The sequence below is a fragment of the Artemia franciscana genome, chromosome 3 (genome assembly GCF_032884065.1).
Source record: "Artemia franciscana chromosome 3, ASM3288406v1, whole genome shotgun sequence".
In the NCBI taxonomy this organism is placed as follows: Eukaryota; Metazoa; Arthropoda; class Branchiopoda; order Anostraca; family Artemiidae; genus Artemia; species Artemia franciscana.
Genome location: NC_088865.1, coordinates 27924810 through 27945412, shown reverse-complemented (window position 1 = coordinate 27945412; position 20603 = coordinate 27924810). Strand labels below are relative to the sequence as shown.

At 36.6% G+C, this 20603-nt stretch overlaps 1 protein-coding gene across 1 annotated transcript in view; it reads right to left on the bottom strand.

The window, feature by feature from the left end:
* LOC136025110 (nucleolar protein 14-like) overlaps nt 1-20603 on the bottom strand; it is a 147476-nt gene that overhangs the window by 86219 nt on the left and 40654 nt on the right. The window contains exons 8-10 of the mRNA XM_065700843.1: nt 17127-17330; nt 10160-10317; nt 5375-5539 (exon numbers count right to left, since the gene is read on the bottom strand). Coding sequence (XP_065556915.1) covers nt 5375-5539; nt 10160-10317; nt 17127-17330 — 527 coding nt within the window. The remainder of the gene's footprint in view (nt 1-5374; nt 5540-10159; nt 10318-17126; nt 17331-20603) is intronic.

The window sequence follows — 20603 nt, the reverse complement described above, 5'->3', positions numbered from 1 at the left end:
GTTGAAACTAACATTGGTGGTCTGATAAAAGAGTGGACATTGGTGCTTGACGATGACAAACTTCTAGTCAAACTGACGAATACTAACTTAGTAGCCACTGAAGCTAAATATCACAAAATCTGCCACACAAAATACTACAACCACATGCGAAAAACGAAGAAAGACGACTTCATTGCTAAGACAGATTCACATAGTAAGCTTCACACAGTTAGTGCCCAGTCAATAGCATTTGCCAGTGTATTGGCTGTGAAACATTTCTCTGACAAAAGACCAAGAACATACAGAGACTTCCTCAAGCTAGTGCTTAACTTTTACAACATGTCCTTAGAGCTGCACTACAGTCAGGTCATGTGTGGAGTCGCACCTTGGAATCAACACCCACCCTTCCTAGTTTTTCTGACTTTGGCTGGGTCAGAGGCACCGATAGAAAGTTGCTTCCCAATTGGTTAGGTTCCCTTCCGCCAGCGTCAAAAGTCTGTCACGAGACAGTGCGTTGTTCTTGCAAATAAAGGGTGTGAAAGAAGGTGCCGCTGCAGGAAATTTGACCTTAACTGTAGCCCACTATGCTGGTGCAAATCAAAGTGCTTTAATTGTTGAACACGTGATTATTCTTTTTACCTGAAGATTCGATTGATCTCTTTGTGTTCCTGATAAAATTATAATTCTTAAATGCTTTAATCCGTCCGTTTAGCTTATGTTGATTCATTTACAATAAATAAAGAGATAAAGAGTTAACAAGTATATAGCTGATTTTGGTTTAGCAAATGTAAACAAAGCCCACAAATTGGACGCGTCTTGGTCTCATACATAGGCAGTTTGTACTGTACAGACTGTATTACTATTAGGCGTATGTCAGAATGACAGAACGATATTTAAAACTGCTGCATTAACTACTCCACTCCAGCCTGTTATATCGGGATCATGAACCTCGCGCGATTCGGAAAACTGACATTTTCTTCCGCCATCTTCGATTTTAGACCCCAAGCGGGTCTAAAATAGAAGTATCGATTGCTCCTAATCCGCCCATTTGAAGTCATTACTTCTTGTTTTGACAAAACTTGTATTTTTCGACCGCCATCTTGAACCTGAAGCACCTAGCAACACTACGGTACAACTTAGGTTAGTTTTACGGTCATATTCGAACTTCTGCCATGGATTACCCCATACTGGCCAATTTGAGCGGTCATATCTTTTCATTTTGACAAACTCATATTTTCGACAGCCATCTTGGATTTGAGGCACCTAGCGACACTACGGTACAACTTAGGTTATTTTTATGCTCATATTCGGAACCTGTACCATTGATTACCCCATACTAGCCTATTTGAACGGCCATATCTTCTCATTTTGACAAACTCGTATTTTCGTCCGGCATCTTGGATATAAAGCCACCTAGCGGCGTTCCGAGGAAAAATTTCGCTTGCATAATCGAGCCATATTAAAGAGCATGCTCGAAAGTACATCTCAGCCAATTTCGGTGCTTTCTTCAAACACGGAAGTATTTTGGTGCTTTTTGCCCGCACTACAACTTCCTTTTTATATTATATCAGTGTTATTTTTTTTCGACGATCTACAACACATTTTGTATGTCAGCAATGACAAAACCTTATGTTTGAAATTTTGACAAAAAGGTTTTCTCACTCCGAAATGAAATAAAATTCCAAAATAAAAGGCTATACATAATTTAGAAAATAAAACATTGACAAAATGTAATTCTTTCTAGATTATAATACCAGTCTCTTTTCAGGGATAGCAACGCGAAACTTTACAAAAGCTTAAAGAAGCCTTTCCGTGTATAAGAACGATAAAGTTCACGAAAATGAAAACAATTTCATAAAGCCTTTAGCGATGTCTAATTTTGACAATCATAAAGACAAATACTCAGATAATCTGCAGCAGTAGAAGCACTAAGCAAATTAAATTGTCACTTTTCAAATTGAACACATTAACATAAAAGAAACGAGCTAATAAGAGCCGTCCTGGCCGAGTGGGTTGGTGCGCTGGATTTGGGATCCCTTGTCTGAGAGGACGCGGGTTCGAATCCCAGTGTACCCAATTCTTCAGTTTGGGACGGGGGTCAGTGGCGTGACTCTGTAAGCTTAGCCAGAGTCGACCCAGCTCTAAATGGGTACCTGGAGAAATCTGGGGAAGGTAAACAGGAAGGGTGTGCGAAAGCACAGGATGGCTGGCCCCCAACCCCCCATTGCACTTCCTGGCTGAAGGGCCAAGAAACGGAGATCAGCACCGCCGGTACGGACTGTAAAGTCTAATGCCGTATCCTTTACCTTTAAGGCCGTCCTGGCCGAGTGGGTTGGTGCGCTGGATTCAGGATCCCTTGTCTGAGAGGACGCGGGTTCGAATCCCAGTGTACCCAATTCTTCAGTTTGGGACGGGGGTCAGTGGCGTGACTCTGTAAGCATAGCCAGAGTCGACCCAGCTCTAAATGGGTACCTGGAGAAATCTGGGGAAGGTAAACAGGAAGGGTGTGCGAAAGCACTGGATGGCTGGCCCCCAACCCCCCATTGCACTTCCTGGCTGAAGGGCCAAGAAACGGAGATCAGCACCGCCGGTACGGACTGTAAAGTCTAATGTCGTATCCTTTACCTTTTTAATAAAACTATCTAATCATAAAATATGTATTTGATTTATGAACTCAGTTCACAATTACATAATTGAGCAAATTGTCATATTTTATCCTAGTTCGCTACTGCTTTTAAAAAACCAAATATTTTTAGCTTGGCAAGAATAGATATGATAAAGAGATGTTATGAAAGCATGAAAAATCAGAAATGAAGAGCATGGATAAAATGATCAAACAGAGAAAAAAACACACTAGTAGTATAATACCTCGGGTTCAGCAATAACATTTATCAGTTAACCTCTTCCCTAAACCTAGTACATCAAGCGTGGTCAAAATAAAGAGTAGTAACGAGAGTTGCCACTTATTACCAAACTAATACAATTTTAAATAAAATTAAATTCTTGCAAAGTAGTGGCTAATAAAAAGCAGAAAAAAAAATCGGAAGCATTGAGAACACTGATTTCCAAACTTGACTAGGCCCATCAGTATTTATAGGATGTGCACCGCTTTATCTTCTTCAATCAAAGATTCTCTAAGATGAGAGGGCCATTATGTAGGCATGTATTTCATTCTTTCACCAGCTAGAGAGCGTTTCAGAGTAGATACTTCAGAGAAAGTTTTGTTAAGCACTCCACATTCCACTGGAAAAATACATCGAGGAGGTACAGTAGAGGATGTCATAGTCACATTCTCAATTGGACATATTGTTCTATATTTAACCCTAAGGCAAACGCGCACCAATCTTTGTCTCGACGGTTGGGCCAAATTTAAAAAAAAAGAAAAAAGAAAACCTGAAAAACACCAAAATTTTGAGGTGTACTGGGGAGGGTGAAACGATTATAATCTAAAAATCAAACTTCACTGAAAAAAAAATTTGGAAACAAAATTCATGTAACCCGACATAAAATAAGGCAATGCTCACATGTTCAACGTTTTCATGTTCTTATGTTATGAAGCATTATAAGTAACCAGGAAAAGGGATAGGTTCATTTTGCAGGGCATAAGGTCCAAGCTACGATCGTAGAAGAAAAAAAATATGCAGAATAGACCCCTCAAAGAGCCGCCTTAAAGCCCCACCCAAAGCCAAACAGCCAAACTGATACAATGTACTTGCTTTATTGAAAATTCATTACAAAAAAGCTTTAGATCTCCGCATTTTGCCATTTCTATCTGTACTGCCTCCCATTACTGCACCTCATTTTCTACCATACTATCTGCACCACAGTCTTTTCCTATCTACACCACAACCCTTACATCATTGCACATGAGTTTCCTACTGTTCAAAGCAATGCTGCAGATCACTGAGAATCATATTCTTCAGTAGATCTAATTTTTGCTCTCACTTCTTCTACAAACAGAAAATGTGCTCTCTACAATACTCTTTTCCCTTTTGAAAACGGATAAGAGACGATCTGGTGAGGAAGATGCATGACAGCAGTTACATTTTTGTTCACCAAAAGATCTTTACAGCAAGCGCACTCTGCGCCAGAGCACTGTCTTAGTGTAAAATCTATGAACTTTTACTCCATCGAACTAGTTTTTTCTTTCTTGCTCTTCCTCTGAACTTTCTCGTGACTACATGTAGTACTGCTTATTGGCCCTTTAGCTCACAGATACTCATTCAATCATTATAAAATCATAAACATAGAAAAAATTGATGATCATGACCTTTAATTTGGACAGGTTCATTTGACCTTGTTCAGCCCTTGGCAATGAGTGATTCTTCCAGCGCATAGATTGTTATTTATTCAGGGTCGTGCTGAAGAATCCACATTTCGTCAGATGTGATTCATTTTCCAACCAGCACAGGATCTTCTGTGTGACGGAATCTAATATTTTACTTGTGTGTCAAGTTATTTGACATGATTTTCGCACAAACTTTTGTCATTTGTGAATCTGGATTTAAAATTTCTCTAACTGTCTCTCGGCGAATGTTCGTAAAATCCATCAGAATCCAAAACTCGAACGTCAGTTCTCATAGAGGATTTCAATAATTTTTCTGACGTTTCCACCAAATCTTGACGTTGCACGTCGATCGCAATATCCATCATTTTCAACAACGATCAGACCTTCCAAAAATCCCCGTTCAAAAATTCGACAACCTGACATGTTATTTCTCCAAATACCTCCAGCAACAATTACAAAATTTCAGACAACGGTTTTTTTTTTATTTCAAAGGGATTTCAAACTACAGTATTGCTAAATTTCTATTCTTATCATGACCGCGGCCCTCAGATACAAATATATCTTACTCAAACAAGGATTAAAAGAACCTTAAATCAGATAGAAGAACGATAACTTCTAACCTGCAGAATTTTTAGTCTGTATGATTAGAGAAACCACGTGGTTCAATCTCCTCTCTGCCCCGCCCCATGCCATCCCTATTCCATTACCAAATTTGCAGCTGGAAGGTTGGCATATGGCGCCAAGTTTAAATGGTTCATATGGCGCCAATATAAAAAAAAAACTTGCAAGAATTTCCAATGTACATGATTGGAATAACAAGATGGGCCCTTAAATTTTCCCCCATAGCCCTCCCCCTTCTACGGCCATACGTTTACTAGATGTGTTGGATCATAGTCCCTTGTTTAAAACATGCAAGGATTTTTAATCTGTACTTCTTGGTCCTGTGGACCTTCCAGCCTCGAGTAGTATGTCACAATAACAACTTTATATCTTAACTTTTAAAAACTTTAAATAACAACTTTGAAATTTTGGTTCTTTCCGTTCCTAATATTTTATTTTATTTAATTTTACTCAAAACGAACTGCTAGATTGTCAGCAAAATCTTACCTCAACTAAAATCGCCGAAAGCATCAATCCTCGAGCTACTCGATCAAATGACGTAACAGAACTATTTTCCAGAAGTTGTGTGCAAAGGATTAAGGCTGGTGTCGTTACAGGATGTTTAAAATCTGAAGCAGGACAGAGCATGCCAACTATTTTCAAAAATATTATCTGAAAAACAAAATATTAAGTAACAGTACACTGTAAGAAAATTTCAGTCTTAAACACATGCATAATTTTGAATGAACAATACAGTTTAAAAGACGTTAATATCGACTTATTTAGATTTACGAATAATAACGGGTCAGATTAAAATCAACTATTTAATTACGATTCAATTAATAATTATTTAATTACACAATGACATAGATTCCAAGTTATTTCTTTCTTCTTCAGTTGTAAGCATAGGGTCTTTTTTGGGGGAGGGGGGGTATTAGCCACTGACTCTCCGTGCACCAATTATAGTTATTTTAAAATGGTTCCTTTCACCGTGCAAAATACAGATTAGCGAGAGGTGCATCCCCTGTACGTCGAGTGTCCGAACTTCCATAAGGCACTACTAGTGCATAAGAAAATGTGCTTTGTCTTCCTCTTTCAACCAACAAATAGAAAAATTGTATTGGATTAACGTGAATTATATCTATGTCGATGATAAAGTATTTGTGGGTAGAAAATTCACCCACACTAGTAGTCACCGAAGAAAAATACTACCTGGCCAATTAAATCTCAGATTTCCCTATGCTATTTAACTCCATACATAAAAAGCACTGAAAGAAAAATACTTATTCATCAACGGATAACTTAGATGAAAAAGGAATAAATTCAACCTTTAACTACAATTAATAGAAATTTTGAAAGCTAAGACTTCTTGCTAGAACACTATGTCTTCTTGCATTTTACATAAGGCTGTTATCTGCAAAGCCTTTGTGATATTGAGGATAAGACCTCCTTCTGAACATCAAAGCTTGTCAGACTAGAAATAGTTCACTCATAAACTTAATAGATCTTGTCGATTTTTCTTTCTCGATTCACTACTAAAAACTTAGCCTAACAATAAGGAATACGTGTAAAATAAGTACTACTACCCGTGAAAAATGAATCTTGGAAACTGAATCGGATTTACGTTGCTAGGTGAACGCAGTTTTGAAGCAGCCTTTGGTGGGCTTCGCCAACGAAAGTGTTGCAAGAGCAGGATTTAGATTTTTTTTTTATACACCATCCCAGTTCTCGACTGAGGGTCGGGAACTGCCTGCTCAAGCTGGCCTGAAGCTTATTATTACGTATACGAAGGGGATTACCCCTCCTCAACATCTCGATCTTTACGCTAAAATGTTTTAGTACTTTTGAGAAAGCTTCTTATTGGTCTTATTAAACGAACCTTGTGTTTCAGGAGTCGTTCTTAAAAAATTGGGACAGGATTTAAACTTTAGCGTAAAGAGCGAGGTGTTGAGAAGGGGTAATCCCCTACATATGCGTAATAAGTTCTGCTCGTTTTAAGTTCTAATTTTGCTACTTACTTTAGGTTGAAAAAAACATATTTTATATTTAATTTCTAATGGTTTTTAAAATAATACCAGGGTATCTGGCACCATCTCCACGGAGAAATCCCCCTCCTGATAGAAGTATCCTCTAGACAATTCAATCCCAGTAAAAATTTAACCCAGACAATTACGCTTAACAGCTCCACACGTAAAATTGAGACGGAAAAGACAAAGCAAGACACATAAAAAGAATTTTTTACAGGAATTCTAGCAGATTCCACCAATGTATAGTTTCCCCTGACCAGTTCACCCCCTGGACCATAATAAATAGACTGCCCTCCCCATAGTAAATTCCTTCTTGAAAAACCTCCCTTAGAAATTCCTCCTTGGAATAATCCCTAGCAGAAAATTCGCCCCCTCCCCCACCCAAAAATGTATACATACTTCCCAATATCAAATACTATGCGTATACAACGGGCAGATTTTATAAATTAAAGACCATTCCCTTGGAGCTAAAGGGGGGGCATGTTATACCCAAAGGCATAGTTATTGGGCCTTTAAATTATGATGAACAACATTACAATCTCAAAACTTTGATCAGAAGATTTTGGGAAAAAAGGGTTTGGGGAGAAGACCTTGTTACCCTACAATCTTTTTGGTCACTCCAAAAAGCACTAGAACTTTTAATTCCGTTCAACGAGCCCTCTCACAATATTCTAGGACCAATGGATTGATACTATCAACCGTGGAAAAAAAAGAAAAAAACAAACAAATAAAGACGCATCCGTGATCTTTCTTCTAGCAAAAAATATAAAACTCCACACTTTTACAGATAGAAGCTTGAGACCTCTTCAGTAAAGTTTTCTGATACGCTGAATCTGATGGTGTGATTTTCATTAAGATTCTATGACTTTGAGGGTGTGTTTCCCCCTTTATTCAAAAATAAAGCAAATTTTCTCAGGTTCGTGGCCTTTAATGGGTGAGGCTGAACTTAATGGAACTTATATATTTTAAATCAACATAACAAGCCAATTCTTTTAATATATCTATTGGTATCAAAATTCAGTTTTTTAGGGCTTTGGTTACTATTGAGCCAATTCGTTTCTTACTTACAGTTCGTTACCACGAACTGTTTGATATTCACAGTTACCGATGATCTGTAGCTAAAAGATGATAAGATCTGCTTACTCAAAAAAATTTTATATGGAGATACTTGAACGAAGAAGAAACGCCTCTCTGAAGTTTGCAATTTTTTCTCTAGTCAACTAAATAGTATTAAAAAGAAAAACTATGTTTCAAAATTAAAAATTGTATGGGTCTTGCGATTATAGTCTCGTATAGAACTTCAAGATATCTCTTCGAGAACACGAAATTTAAATTCTGTATCCTTTCTTGATTTCTATGAAATAATTCTGGCGCCTTTATCTCAAAAACATGAATCCCGATTCATCTACTATTCCCTAAAATTTCTTATTTTGACATTATTTTCTTAAATTTCGTACTGACATAAAACTTGGGTCCAGAGCCAAACTTTGGATGGGCAGAAAGAGTGTCTCTAAGGGTATCTCTAAATTCGAGTTACCGTCACGTTTAACGGAAAAGTTTATCAGATCTCAACAAAACTTTTTGGGAAGCCACAGTAATTCCCCTTGCTTTTGTGGGATTATTATCATTTCTGACCTCTGAGGACGCGAGGGAGTCCTTAAATCCTAGACATCACGACATCTTTCACAGCATTACGTTGACCTTAATCAGAGATGGTGATAATCAAAAGCCTCTTTTTAAAGTTTCCCTAATTGGGGTAAAGTTAACCCACCATAATGTATGTGGGGAATTGGGTATGTGGAATTCATAAGCTACTGCGGTCAGAAAATTTAACAGAACTGGTTGTCAAATTCTAACAAAACTTGTTGAAAAGCCTGACCCAACCACTGTAGGAGGGGACGCAACCCTGAGTTTGGGTCAATAGGAAATTTTCCAGAAGAAGGCATCTTCACTATACTCGATGACATAGAAAGGCTAATGTCCCAGCAATTCGTTCGAGAGTCCAGGATCAATCTGATCTCTGCTAGGCGGAGAAGAATTCTTAACCGTTGTGCCCAGTATATCTACCGAAAAAATCCATCAGATTTCAGTCAAACTTTTCCAGAAATAACAGGTCCTAACTGTACTTTTTATGGAATCCAGCTTTATTCTGACCTCTTTGAGAGCAAGAGATAAGGGTTCCTAAACAGCTATCAGCATCAAACCTACCAAAACGGGAGGTAAGATCCCAACCAAACTTGGTGGGGAGCAAGAACTATGCTCATAGGTGTACCTTTGTAAGGTTTGTACTTGGAATGACCTTTGCAAGGGGGAAGGGTAAAGGTTTCAAAAGTTCGTTTCATCAGCCTAGTTAATATCTAGGCGAGCTGAATTTGATCAATACCAGCCTTTTTTTCTTTTTTTATCAGTTCGATCCTATTCCTTTGGGGGAAGAGCTACATTCTTTTAAATTGCATACATCAGAAGAGCTTATCAGAAATTAAATGCGTCACACGCTAGCAATATAGTTTATTTGTGTCCTTAGGGGGTTCTGTTACGATACCACGGCTTAAACAGCAATTACTACTTACAAGAACCATAACTTATTTCTGGATTAGTCTAATCCCACAACAAACGGTTACAGCGTTTAACATTATGTGTCGTTTTAGCTGTATTTTTTTTCCATTTTTGGTGGAAGGGCAGAATTTCCTTTATTTTAAACAATTGTCTTCTACCTAAAATCACCATCACATCTAATTTATCAATTTTCTTTTTTAAAAAATCCGACTTTTTTTCAGCCATTCTGAACCAAACAACTAAATTCTTAAACTTCTATTTATTTATCTATAGACTCGACCCTTAGTGTTTCTGATATAAGAAAAATTTGGTTTTTAGCAATATATAAATTTATTTAAAACCCATGAAGAAGGTTCCTCAGTAAAAATTTGTTTTCGTGCTTATTAAAGAAGAAATGATAAATCTATACGGCGAACACACAGTATGGCAGTGATGCTTCTATTTCTTTTAATGAAAGGTGACTAAATTTCGAACAGGACAACTAAAACAACAGATAAGAAAATTCCCCTTTCGCAGAGCTCTTAAATCGTTTCGCAGAGCATACATTAGTATGTCCATTCAAAATAGCTTCGGGTAGCCAAGTATCTGAATACCACATGAATAGGGCCATGGAAGGCTACTTAAGAAAAAACCCTGAATCAAGCCCAAAACCGAGTTAAATAGAGCGCAAATTTGGGGTAATTAGTGAAAAAAAATGACGTCTACTTACAACATTCAAGGGAATTGGTGTCTTGACTTTTTTCCCTTTACTGTTATCAAAATGTTCTGAGATGACCTCTCGTAAAGCTGTGCAGCAAGGCATTGGTATGAGGTTGATGATTTCAAACATAATCATATTTAGATTTGGAAGTAGAGACAGTCGGTTGTCTATCAAAGAAAAATAATGAAACAAATATACTTCAAATGTTACAAGTCGGAACAATACCTTGAAAAAAAAACAACTCAGCAAGATACAACATTCCCATAAACTTAAATGAAACAGCAAAACCACACTTTTTTACTGGAACAACTAACCTAGGGTCAAATTCTTATGGAGGAGGCTAAAATTTGTTTCTTATCTTGATAGTTGGTCATTTAGATAAGCTTAGGCAAACATACCATTAAGTTTGGACAACCTTTACTGGCAAGGTGACTTTTACTGGCAACTTTTGCTAGGATGCGAATAGATTTAGAAAGTTAAATCATTTGAAACAGGTCAGGGGAACTTATATGGTTCACAGACATTTCTGTATCGTAAAATAAAGTTTTTTTTCCAAATCGGTCAGATTACATATTGCGACTTTCCTGCATAAGAAAAAATTGCTACCCTTGGACAGACTTATTTCCTGACAACAAAAATTACAAAAACACGACTGAGTTCTTAACGTTATCACGTTATCTAAATTAGTGTTTTTCAACATGGTATAATTTAAACTGTACTACTTTTAATTCTGGTAGGCATATTCAATTTCACCACCGGTTTCTAATATTCATCATAAAATATCGAGCGCGAGCTCTTAAGCGGCCCCTTAAGTAACACTTAAGTACAAGCTAAGAACTTGGAACTCAAATATTTAACATGCAACATCATTATTAAATATAATTCATGCTTGAAAAACGCAACAGTACAAAATTACTAAATTGTACAGCTAACCAAATCATCACTGAAATAAACACAACTAAAGAGCAATAAAAAAGAGATATTAATAATAATTACAGAATAATAAATTAAAAAAAATATTAATAACAGAAAAAAAAGACCAAAAATATTTAAATTGTCCTGTCTTGTAATCCAGTCCCACGCTCACCAACTGCTCACAAGGACATGCTTTTTTAACCGGTTTTTGAATTGTGGCACACTTTTCGCTTCCCGAATTGAGCCTGGAAAGTTATTCCAGACCACCGAATCCGTGTGCTTTGCCACATGGCTTGAACGAATCGTACCTCTTGGCTCACTTACCAGGTCTTCAGCATTTCTCGTTGCATACCCGTGATAAAATGAATTAAAAAGCAAAAAGTTATCAAAAACATTAGGCGCGAAACCATTCAAGCTCTGAAACACAATAATACCAATCTGAAAATTTCTAATTTGACCAACATTCAAAATTCTAAGTTTCCTTAAAATCGACACTGTACTTAAAACTCCTGCATCATACTTACCAATTAATACCAATGCTTTATTTTTCTGGATCTGCACTTGTTTAAAATTGCACGAAAAATTACTAGCCCAAATCATACATCCATAATTTATGTACGGCACAATCAAAGAGTAATATAAAAGAACTAATTTATGAGAAGGTAAAAAAATGTTGAAAACGTCTTAAAATCCCAAGGCCACGCGCTACCTTACACGCAACTACATCAGCGTGTCTTCTCAAGCTGAGGTATCGAGAATGAATCCTAGGTACCGCCCTTCTTCAACCTGTTTTAATAAAGAGCCATTTATTACTATGTCACTGGGAAGATTTGGAGATACGCCCGTCCGATCAAATAGAATATAATCACTCTTTGCGGCGTTAATGATAAGTAAGCTAGCACCTACAAACTCACTCAACCCTTGCAGAGCTCTGTTTGCTTTCTGGGCCAATTTTTCAAGAGTTTTCGCTGCCAAAACAAGTGCTTTTGGAAGCACAAGAAATAGAGAACCGCATACTGTCAACGTACACTAAATACAACAGGGTCATAAGCCGAAACCCTGAGGAACTCCATATGAAACAAGAAAAAACCTAGATAACTTTTCTATTAGTTTTACCCTCACTGACTTGCCCTATAAATACAAACTAAACCAATCGAAATATCTCCCTTTTATACCCAAATCTCTTAATCTATCCAATAAAATATTGAAATCAACGTTATCAAACGCTTTTTTTAAATCTATAGAAATACTAACACAATACTCACACTTTTCTAAAGCTAAATTAACATTTTCTAAAAGATGCTGTACAGCACGCGAAGTCGAATGACCTTTTTGGAATTTGAACTGGCCATCATACAATGCATGCAGGCTCGTGAGGTGATCATAAAGTCTTCCATGGAGAACGTTTTCATAACTTTCGAAAACACTTGCAAAATAGAAATAGGTCGCCAGTTTGATATATCCAATTGAGTGCCCCTATTGTAGAGAGGTAGAATCTTTGCTGTTTTCAATAATTTAGGAAAAAATCCCTTCTCCATATTAGGTGCACTAGCACAGCACTGTTCCATCCAACCGAGCACTGTTCGACCCAATCGAGCTGATGATCTTTGTTAATTCAGTTGAATCACAGGGACGAAATTCCATTTCCATTCCCAGGCCCCGCTCACCAGCAAACGAGTTGCCGTTCACAAGAGCTTGGGAATTTCGAGTTTCCGCTTGTATCTTCGTTCCAATGTTAGTAAAATAAATCACCAAACTTATCACACAACTCTTGCCTATCCTCTACAATAACTCCTCCGATTTCAGTTAGAGGATTTTGAGTTCTCCGAGGCCCGCTAACCAGTTTATTGACAACTTTTCAAGTTCTTTTCGGATTTGCTTTATTTTCCTCAAAAAGTGCCGAGTAATACCGTTTCTTTTTTTCTTTTTCAGTGAATTGGCCATATTCCAAATCTGTTTAAAATGAGCATTATCATCCTCCTTTGGATATGTCAGATAATCTTGAAACGCACTCCCCCTCTGTCCAAATAAGTTAACTAGCTTTTCACCAGCCCATGGTTTTCTTGGTCTCTGTCTGTGTGTCTTCAGCGGAAACGTTTTATCAAATGCAGTAGTTACGATGCTACTAAATTGCCCAAAAGCTTCAAACGGGTCTTCCTGGTTCAAGAAAGATTCAAAAGATGTTGCACTTATTTCTTCTCTAACATCCGAATGTTTTCAGGCTTAGTCTCTCGAACGATTTTATCTTGCTTTTTCTGGCGTGACACTTGTAAATCTATACTAAATACGATCAGGAAACGATCAAATGCCCAATTCACTACAATATTAGAAAATGCCTTTCGGATATACTTTGAAGAGACAAACACATTATCAATACGGGTACCAGAGTGATCTGTGACCCTAGTAGGTATGGTTACTGTTAGAAAAAGATCATTAGAAACCATAAAATTTATAAAATCTAGGTTGGAACCGCCTGAAGATAAAAGATCAAAATTAAAATCATTCATGCATAAAAACTCTTGCTGTGACCTCTGAACCGTCATTAGAAAAGTTTGGAAACCTTCAGTGAAATCCTCATACGACGCACTTACTATTGATAGGATAATTTTCCTCTGGCCAAGCCTCATACCACTCTCAATTTCAATGGAAAATGTTTCTACCTTACCTTCTCTCCAGACATCAAGATCCTTCCTTGGCTTCCATTTAACTGAATTATGAAAAACACTTACTATAAAAACGAGGTTCGTCAAAGCTCTACTCCTCACGATAAGCTGATGGCCCGGAAAACCAGAAGACGAGAGAGGACTATCCTGACTCAAAAAACTCACAAAGGGCGTTAACATGGAGATTCCAAGATTTCGAAAGAAAATCAAATATCTCATCATACGAAGAAGTAAGGCGGAAGTTCCACGAAGACGCATTGAAACCAGCATTTAGCATAATTCCAAGATACGAGGAATCGCGTTATACTGCAAAGGTATATAACTCACTGCAGACTCTTCATTCCCCAAATCCGAAAGAGAATAACTATCAGAATCAAACGAGCAACTTTCCAACTGGCTAAACCTTAATGTGGTACCGATTGGAACATCACACATGTTTATATCTAATAAACACTTCCATAGCTCTCACTGTGAGAAAAAAAAAAGATAAGATGATAAGAATAATAAATGAAAAGAGACCGAAACATTGATAGACAATAAACCCAAACAACAAAATAAGCGCAAGCAACTAACAGTCGCCAGTGACCGAATCCTGCGAGGAATTTTGCGAGCAGTCTGTTGGGAGTTTTACGGGAATTATATCAGACCAGACATTTCACACTCAAAAACTACCCCTTGCCACATTCACAATGTCACGACGGCGTTTCGTTAGAGCCTCAGACACGAAGATACCCGACTTAGCAATTTAGGTTTGCTCTTGAAACTTTCCTTGCAATTTCGCTATTTCTCAATTTCACAATCACCGGTGTAATATCTCTTTGGCCTTGTATAGTGGAATTGTTTAAACCGTAGCGGTAAATATTCTGAATGTCATTTTACAAAAAACCGGTGACTCCCATTTTCTGTTTTATGATATTCGTTGTTGTTGCTTTCAAATCTTCACTCGGTAACTGCTTCACACCATTGAAAGTTAGGCTATCTAGGAGCTCTTCTTGTTCAAAATCGTCTATTCCACTTTCCTTCTGTGTCATGCGATTTTCCAACCCTTGAATTTCTGCTTTCAAACTTTTTTGTGATTGTACAATGACCTGAAGCTTTGATTTAAACTCAAGATGCACTGAGGCACATATTTTACTAATTATCGTCTAGTACGATTGCTTTAAGGAATCCCCACGTTGTTTATCCTCACAATTTTCTAAAACTTTCTCACTAATTTTTTCCATCATTGATTTTTGCGTTCTTGCAATCTCATTCTCGCTAGCAACAATTCTCTCCAACAGCTGAGACGACAAACTCGCTGGTTTTTGATTTTGAGCTCAGCGTTCGATTTGCTTTGTTTGTAGATTTCAGGAGAGTTCTTAACTTGTTCAAACGCAAACTTTACTCCTCTCCCCGTTTTTTGCGACGCTCCCTTTATATGAACTTCATACGATCCCAAACTTTTTTCAGTGAGTCTTATTTCCTTGTGATCTCCATAGCAGAAAACAATGACGTTTTCTCGGCCTTTGCTATCTTTAACAATCTACAAGACTATGACTGGTCATAACGAAAATCCTTGGAAATGAGCTAGGGCTAAACCAAGCTGTTTAAAGGACATCTTGAAGATAGAAATGAGAAAAAAAAATCAAAATAAATCACGTATCTTGTAGTGAGCAGGCCCACGGATGGTATTGGCAATAACCTTAGTGGCGGGTAGTCCGATGGACCTTGGAGAGGTGCAAAAGTTTATTCTATTGTACTCTGGCATCCGCAACAAAGGTTATAATATTATCCAATTATTCAAAGCAAATTGTTCACAGAACTATACAATATTGTACACAATTTTAATAGTTGCACAATAAAATAAATATCCAGACAATAGTCCTCAGTGAAAACTGGTCAAACAACATAAACTGGTATTGATCTTAATAGGTCAAAGACTGACAAAAGACTGAAAGCATATACACAACCATATTGTCGCATATAGTTAAACATATGTAAGCATATTATATATCAAGAGATGTTTTAGGTATCCATTACTTAATGCTTTATTTCAACACTGGTCATACTATCGAAAATCACGTTCCACAACTAGACAGTAGAGGGAAAAGCTCATTCCAATCTTGGTAATGTGCTATCTGATTCAAACTATCTGTAAGAAGCTAGAGCGAATTCACCAGATGATGAGCGAACACATATGAAACTTTGGATTTTTTTATATAGGAATCTCAGTTAAAGGTAGCTGATGACCAGGATTGCCCCACTAGCGATATATTACAACTTTAGTAGCTTTGTTCCTCCCTGGTGATTTTTTCCCTGTATTGCACCCTGTATTTCCCTGTATTGAATTGTGGCAAATCACTGAAGGTAATTTTTCTTTTTTTTTATTACCGAATCCTTTCTGGAATTCATAGTCACTACATACAAGTTTCTGAATTGAAAGAACAAAATAAATCTGTTCAAAAGCCAAAGCCAAAAGAAAAGTAAACTTTTTAGGTAGAAACTTTGGGATAGAAACGTTTGATAGTTTAAACAAAGAGGGCCAAAGAGAATCACTTGGAAACACAACTTTTGTAGGTTTGCCTTTTTAGCGACTTTTTCTGTCTATCCACTTAATTCATATAATGGTTCTAGGCTCATTACTCCTGGAAAATTCCTCCCCAAGGACAATTCCCCCAGGAGAAATCCCACTGTGGGTAATTACCTCCTGAGGGACCCCCCTCCCGCGGACAATTCCCCCTAGGAAATTCCCCAGTGGATAGTTATCAACCGGAAAATTCCCCCGGCAGGTAAAACTGAGCCGGCAAAGGGAAAGTAAAAGAAAAAAATGATGAAGAAAAGAAGGAATTTTGGAATATTTTAACTACCTAAATTCTCTAATACAGGCAGAATATTATGGTGTTGAACATCCTATATTATTTATTTTTGTAATTTTTTCTTATACTTTTCATGACTTTGGGTGTAAGATAAATTTTTAAGAAAAGAACTTGGAGGTATGAAATTAGTTACAAATGTAGAAGGGTTGCACGGCAATGGAAGTGCACAAAGATACAGGCCGGGACTAAGAAGTGCAAGTAATTACATCCTATGTACACGGTCTGGCACCGACGTCTATAGAACAGGATACCAGTTTACCCCTTACGATCGAAGATTGCACGCGGAGGGGGAGGATTGTCCACGAGTGGAATTCTCCGAGGAGATTAGCCAGCCAGACAATTTTTTCATTAGTTAACAACCTATGTTTCTTGACTACAAATCCTCTTTACTTTGGCTCTCCGCCAAGTAGGATCAAAGCCTGGGTTAAGCATCTCCAACCAACCCGCTGGTCTACACAAGACTTATTTAGATAGTTATTTTTAAAAAGATAAAAAAAAATCTTTGCATTTAGTACGTAAAAAAATTTTATACTTATAACTTACTTGTACCAGTATTTTCAGTTTCTGCCTCTTCCGCAATATCATGAGCAAGCTGAATTAAAAACTTGAACAGAACTTCAGCTTTTGCTTTATTTTCTCCACTTAGAGTAGGATGATTGCATTTCAGCATTCGCTCTAAGAGTATTGATTGATCGTTAATAGTGTAAGAGCACAAAAGCAAAACCAAATCTTCATAGGATTCAGGTACTAGAAAAGAAAGTGTAAATGATTTTCTTTTTTTCTTTTCGACACTTCATAAGACAATGACCAAATTTATCCTTTAGATATTATTCAGCTTCAGAAAAATGAAAGTATGAAAATGTATAAACAGAAAATACAGTTTAATAGAATGAGGACAAGGAGGAGTTTTATGTTAATAGGGCTTTACACAGCATTAAAGTATTGTCTTTGTCTACGTTTTTAAGGGCAACCTTTTTTTCTTTTTTCAGTTTTCTTTTTCTTCTTTATTTTTCAGCGTCACTATGAAGTACATATCGCCGAACCTTTGTTTTTTTTTAACTTAAATCTGGTAGGTCTTGATGACCTTATCCAAGTCAAAATCCCAAACCCAATCATCATCGCTATCATTTTCAGTTTTGATGTTTTGACTCTCGCTGTCCAGTTGGATTTTCATCTAACTACGCGGTTTTGCGTTCTTTAGCCGCAAGCCTGTTTTCTTCCTGTTCTTGTAATTCCTCGGCACGCTTTCTTTTCTTACTTTCTCTATCAGTCGCAAGCCTGTTTTCTTGCTGTTCTTGTGATTCCTCGGCACGCTATGCGAATATACAACATTCTTCGCTGTCCCATTGTCTGTGCATATAAATAGATTGTCAGGTTTACTGACTCTTGAACATGCAACATATAACTGTCCATGGGAAAAACAACCCGTATTCAGATCTATACCTCATTATTCTAATGATGTGTCCCTGTCGTCATTTGTGTCCCGGTGTCCCAGTTTGTAATTTCTCTTTGAGTGTCCCGGTCGTCATTTATATTCCCTGTGTCCCGGTGTCCCGGTCGTCATTTGTGTCCCGGTGTCCCAGTCTGTAATTTCTATTCGAACAATCCCTGTGTCCCGGTCGTCATTTATATATCCCGCCTGTGCCCCCGGCGTCCCCGTTGTAGTTGTGTCCCTGTGTCCCGGTCGTCATTTATATTCCCTGTGTCCCGGTTGTGAACGAACATGACGACAACTAACTTCATTACGACATGACGACATGATGACATGACGTAACTCGAAAGTTGTGTGTCTGTTGCCCTTGTAGGTTCTTCGGTCATTTTACGATTAAATATTTTTCCGTCCACGATCTTCTTACAATTAAAAATTTGTCTTTGAACGATTTTCTTAAATACTTTTAATGACGTCATCGTCATAACAAACATGACAACAACTAACTTTATGACAACATGACGACATGATGACATGACGTCACTCGACAGACAGACATAACCCACAAACAACTTATTTTTATATCTATACTAGCTGTTGGGGTGGCGCTTCGCGCCACCCCAACACCTAGTTGGTGGGGGCGCTTCGCGCCCCCCCCAAGGCCCCCCCGCGCGCGTAAGTCGTTACGCGCCATAATAGTTACGCGCCATTGTAGTTGTGTCCCTATGTCCCACCTGTGAATATAGATAGATATATATATATATATATATATATATATATATATATATATATGTATATATATATATATATATATATATATATATATATATATATATATATATATATATATATATATATATATATATATATATATATATATATATATATATATATATATATACATATATATATGGTTTTAACTACGTAAAACTTGCGAATATACAACATTCTTTGCTGTCCCATTGTCTTTGCATATAAATAGATTGTCAGGTTTACCGACTCTTGAACATGCAACATATAATGGTCCATGGGAAAACAATCTGTATTCAGATCTATACCTCATGATTCTAATGATTGCCCTTGAGCTTTGTTGATGGTGATTGCTAATCGACCATTCCCTGTCCCGGTGTCCCGGTCGTCATTTACATCCCCCTGTTTCCCCCGGTGTCCCCGTTGTAGTTGTGTCCCTGTGTCCCGGTCGTCATTTATATTCCCTGTGTCCCGGTCGTCATTTGTATCCCGGTGTCCCGGTCTGTATATACATTCGTTTTTTAGTTTTGTTTTTCTCCTTTATTTTTTTCCTTTTTTTTTCTTTTTTAGTTTATTTAGATTTTTAGATTTTTTAGTTTTTTTATTAGTTTTTAGTTTTTTTTTCTTTTTAGTTTTTTTGTCCCGGTCGTCATTTATATCCCCCTGTTTCCCCCGGTGTCCCCGTTGTAGTTGTGTCCCTGTGTCCCGGTCGTCATTTATATTCCCTGTGTCCCGGTCGTCATTTGTATCCCGGTGTACCGGTCTGTATATACATTCGTTTTTTAGTTTTGTTTTTCTCCTTTATTTTTTTCCTTTTTTTTCTTTTTTAGTTTATTTAGATTTTTAGATTTTTTAGTTTTTTTATTAGTTTTTAGTTTTTTTTTCTTTTTAGTTTTTTTGTCCCGGTCGTTAAAAAAAAAAAAAATTTTTTTTTTTACTTATGTCCTGGTCGTCATTTATACTCCCTGTGTCCCGGTGCTTTGTTGATTGCTAGTCGAACATTCCTTTTGTCCTGGTCGCTTTCTCTTCGAGTGTCGTCATTTATTTTTTTCTTTTTTAGTTCTTTTAGTTTTTACCTTTTTTAGTTTTTTTTAGTTTTTTAGATGAAAATTTTTTTTAGTTTTTTCCTTTTTTTCTTTTTAGTTTTTTATTGGTTTTTACCTTTATTTTAGCTTATTTTTCAGTTTTTTCCTTTTTTTTAGTTTTTTTTTATTTTTTATTTTTTTTAGTTTTTTACCTTTTTTTAGTTTTTTTAGTTTTTTTAGTTTTTTAGCTTTTTTACTTTTTTTATTAGTTTTTAGTTTTTTTTTGTAGTTTTTGCCTTTTTTCAGTTTTTTCAGTTTTTTTTTTAGTTTTTTATTGGTTTTTACCTTTATTTTAGCTTATTTTTCAGTTTTTTCCTTTTTTTTTAGTTTTTAGTTTTTTTCGTTTTTTACCTTTTTTTTAGTTTTTTTAGTTTTTTTAGTTTTTTAGCTTTTTTATTTTTTTTATTAGTTTTTAGTTTTTTTTGTAGTTTTTGCCTTTTTTTAGTTTTTTTAGTTTTTTAGCTTTTTTATTAGTTTTTAGTTTTTTTTTGTAGTTTTTGCCTTTTTTTAGTTTTTTTAGTTTTTTAGCTTTTTTATTTTTTTTATTAGTTTTTAGTTTTTTTTGTAGTTTTTGCCTTTTTTAGTTTTTTCAGTTTTGACGTCACCTGATCCAGTTTTTTCAGGTGACGTCACCTGATCCATCCACAGACAGACAGACAACTTATTTTTATATAGATAGAAGATATATAAAAATAAGTTGTCTGTGTGTGTGTGTGTGTATGTGTCGAGTGACGTACGTCATTATATGACGTCTGA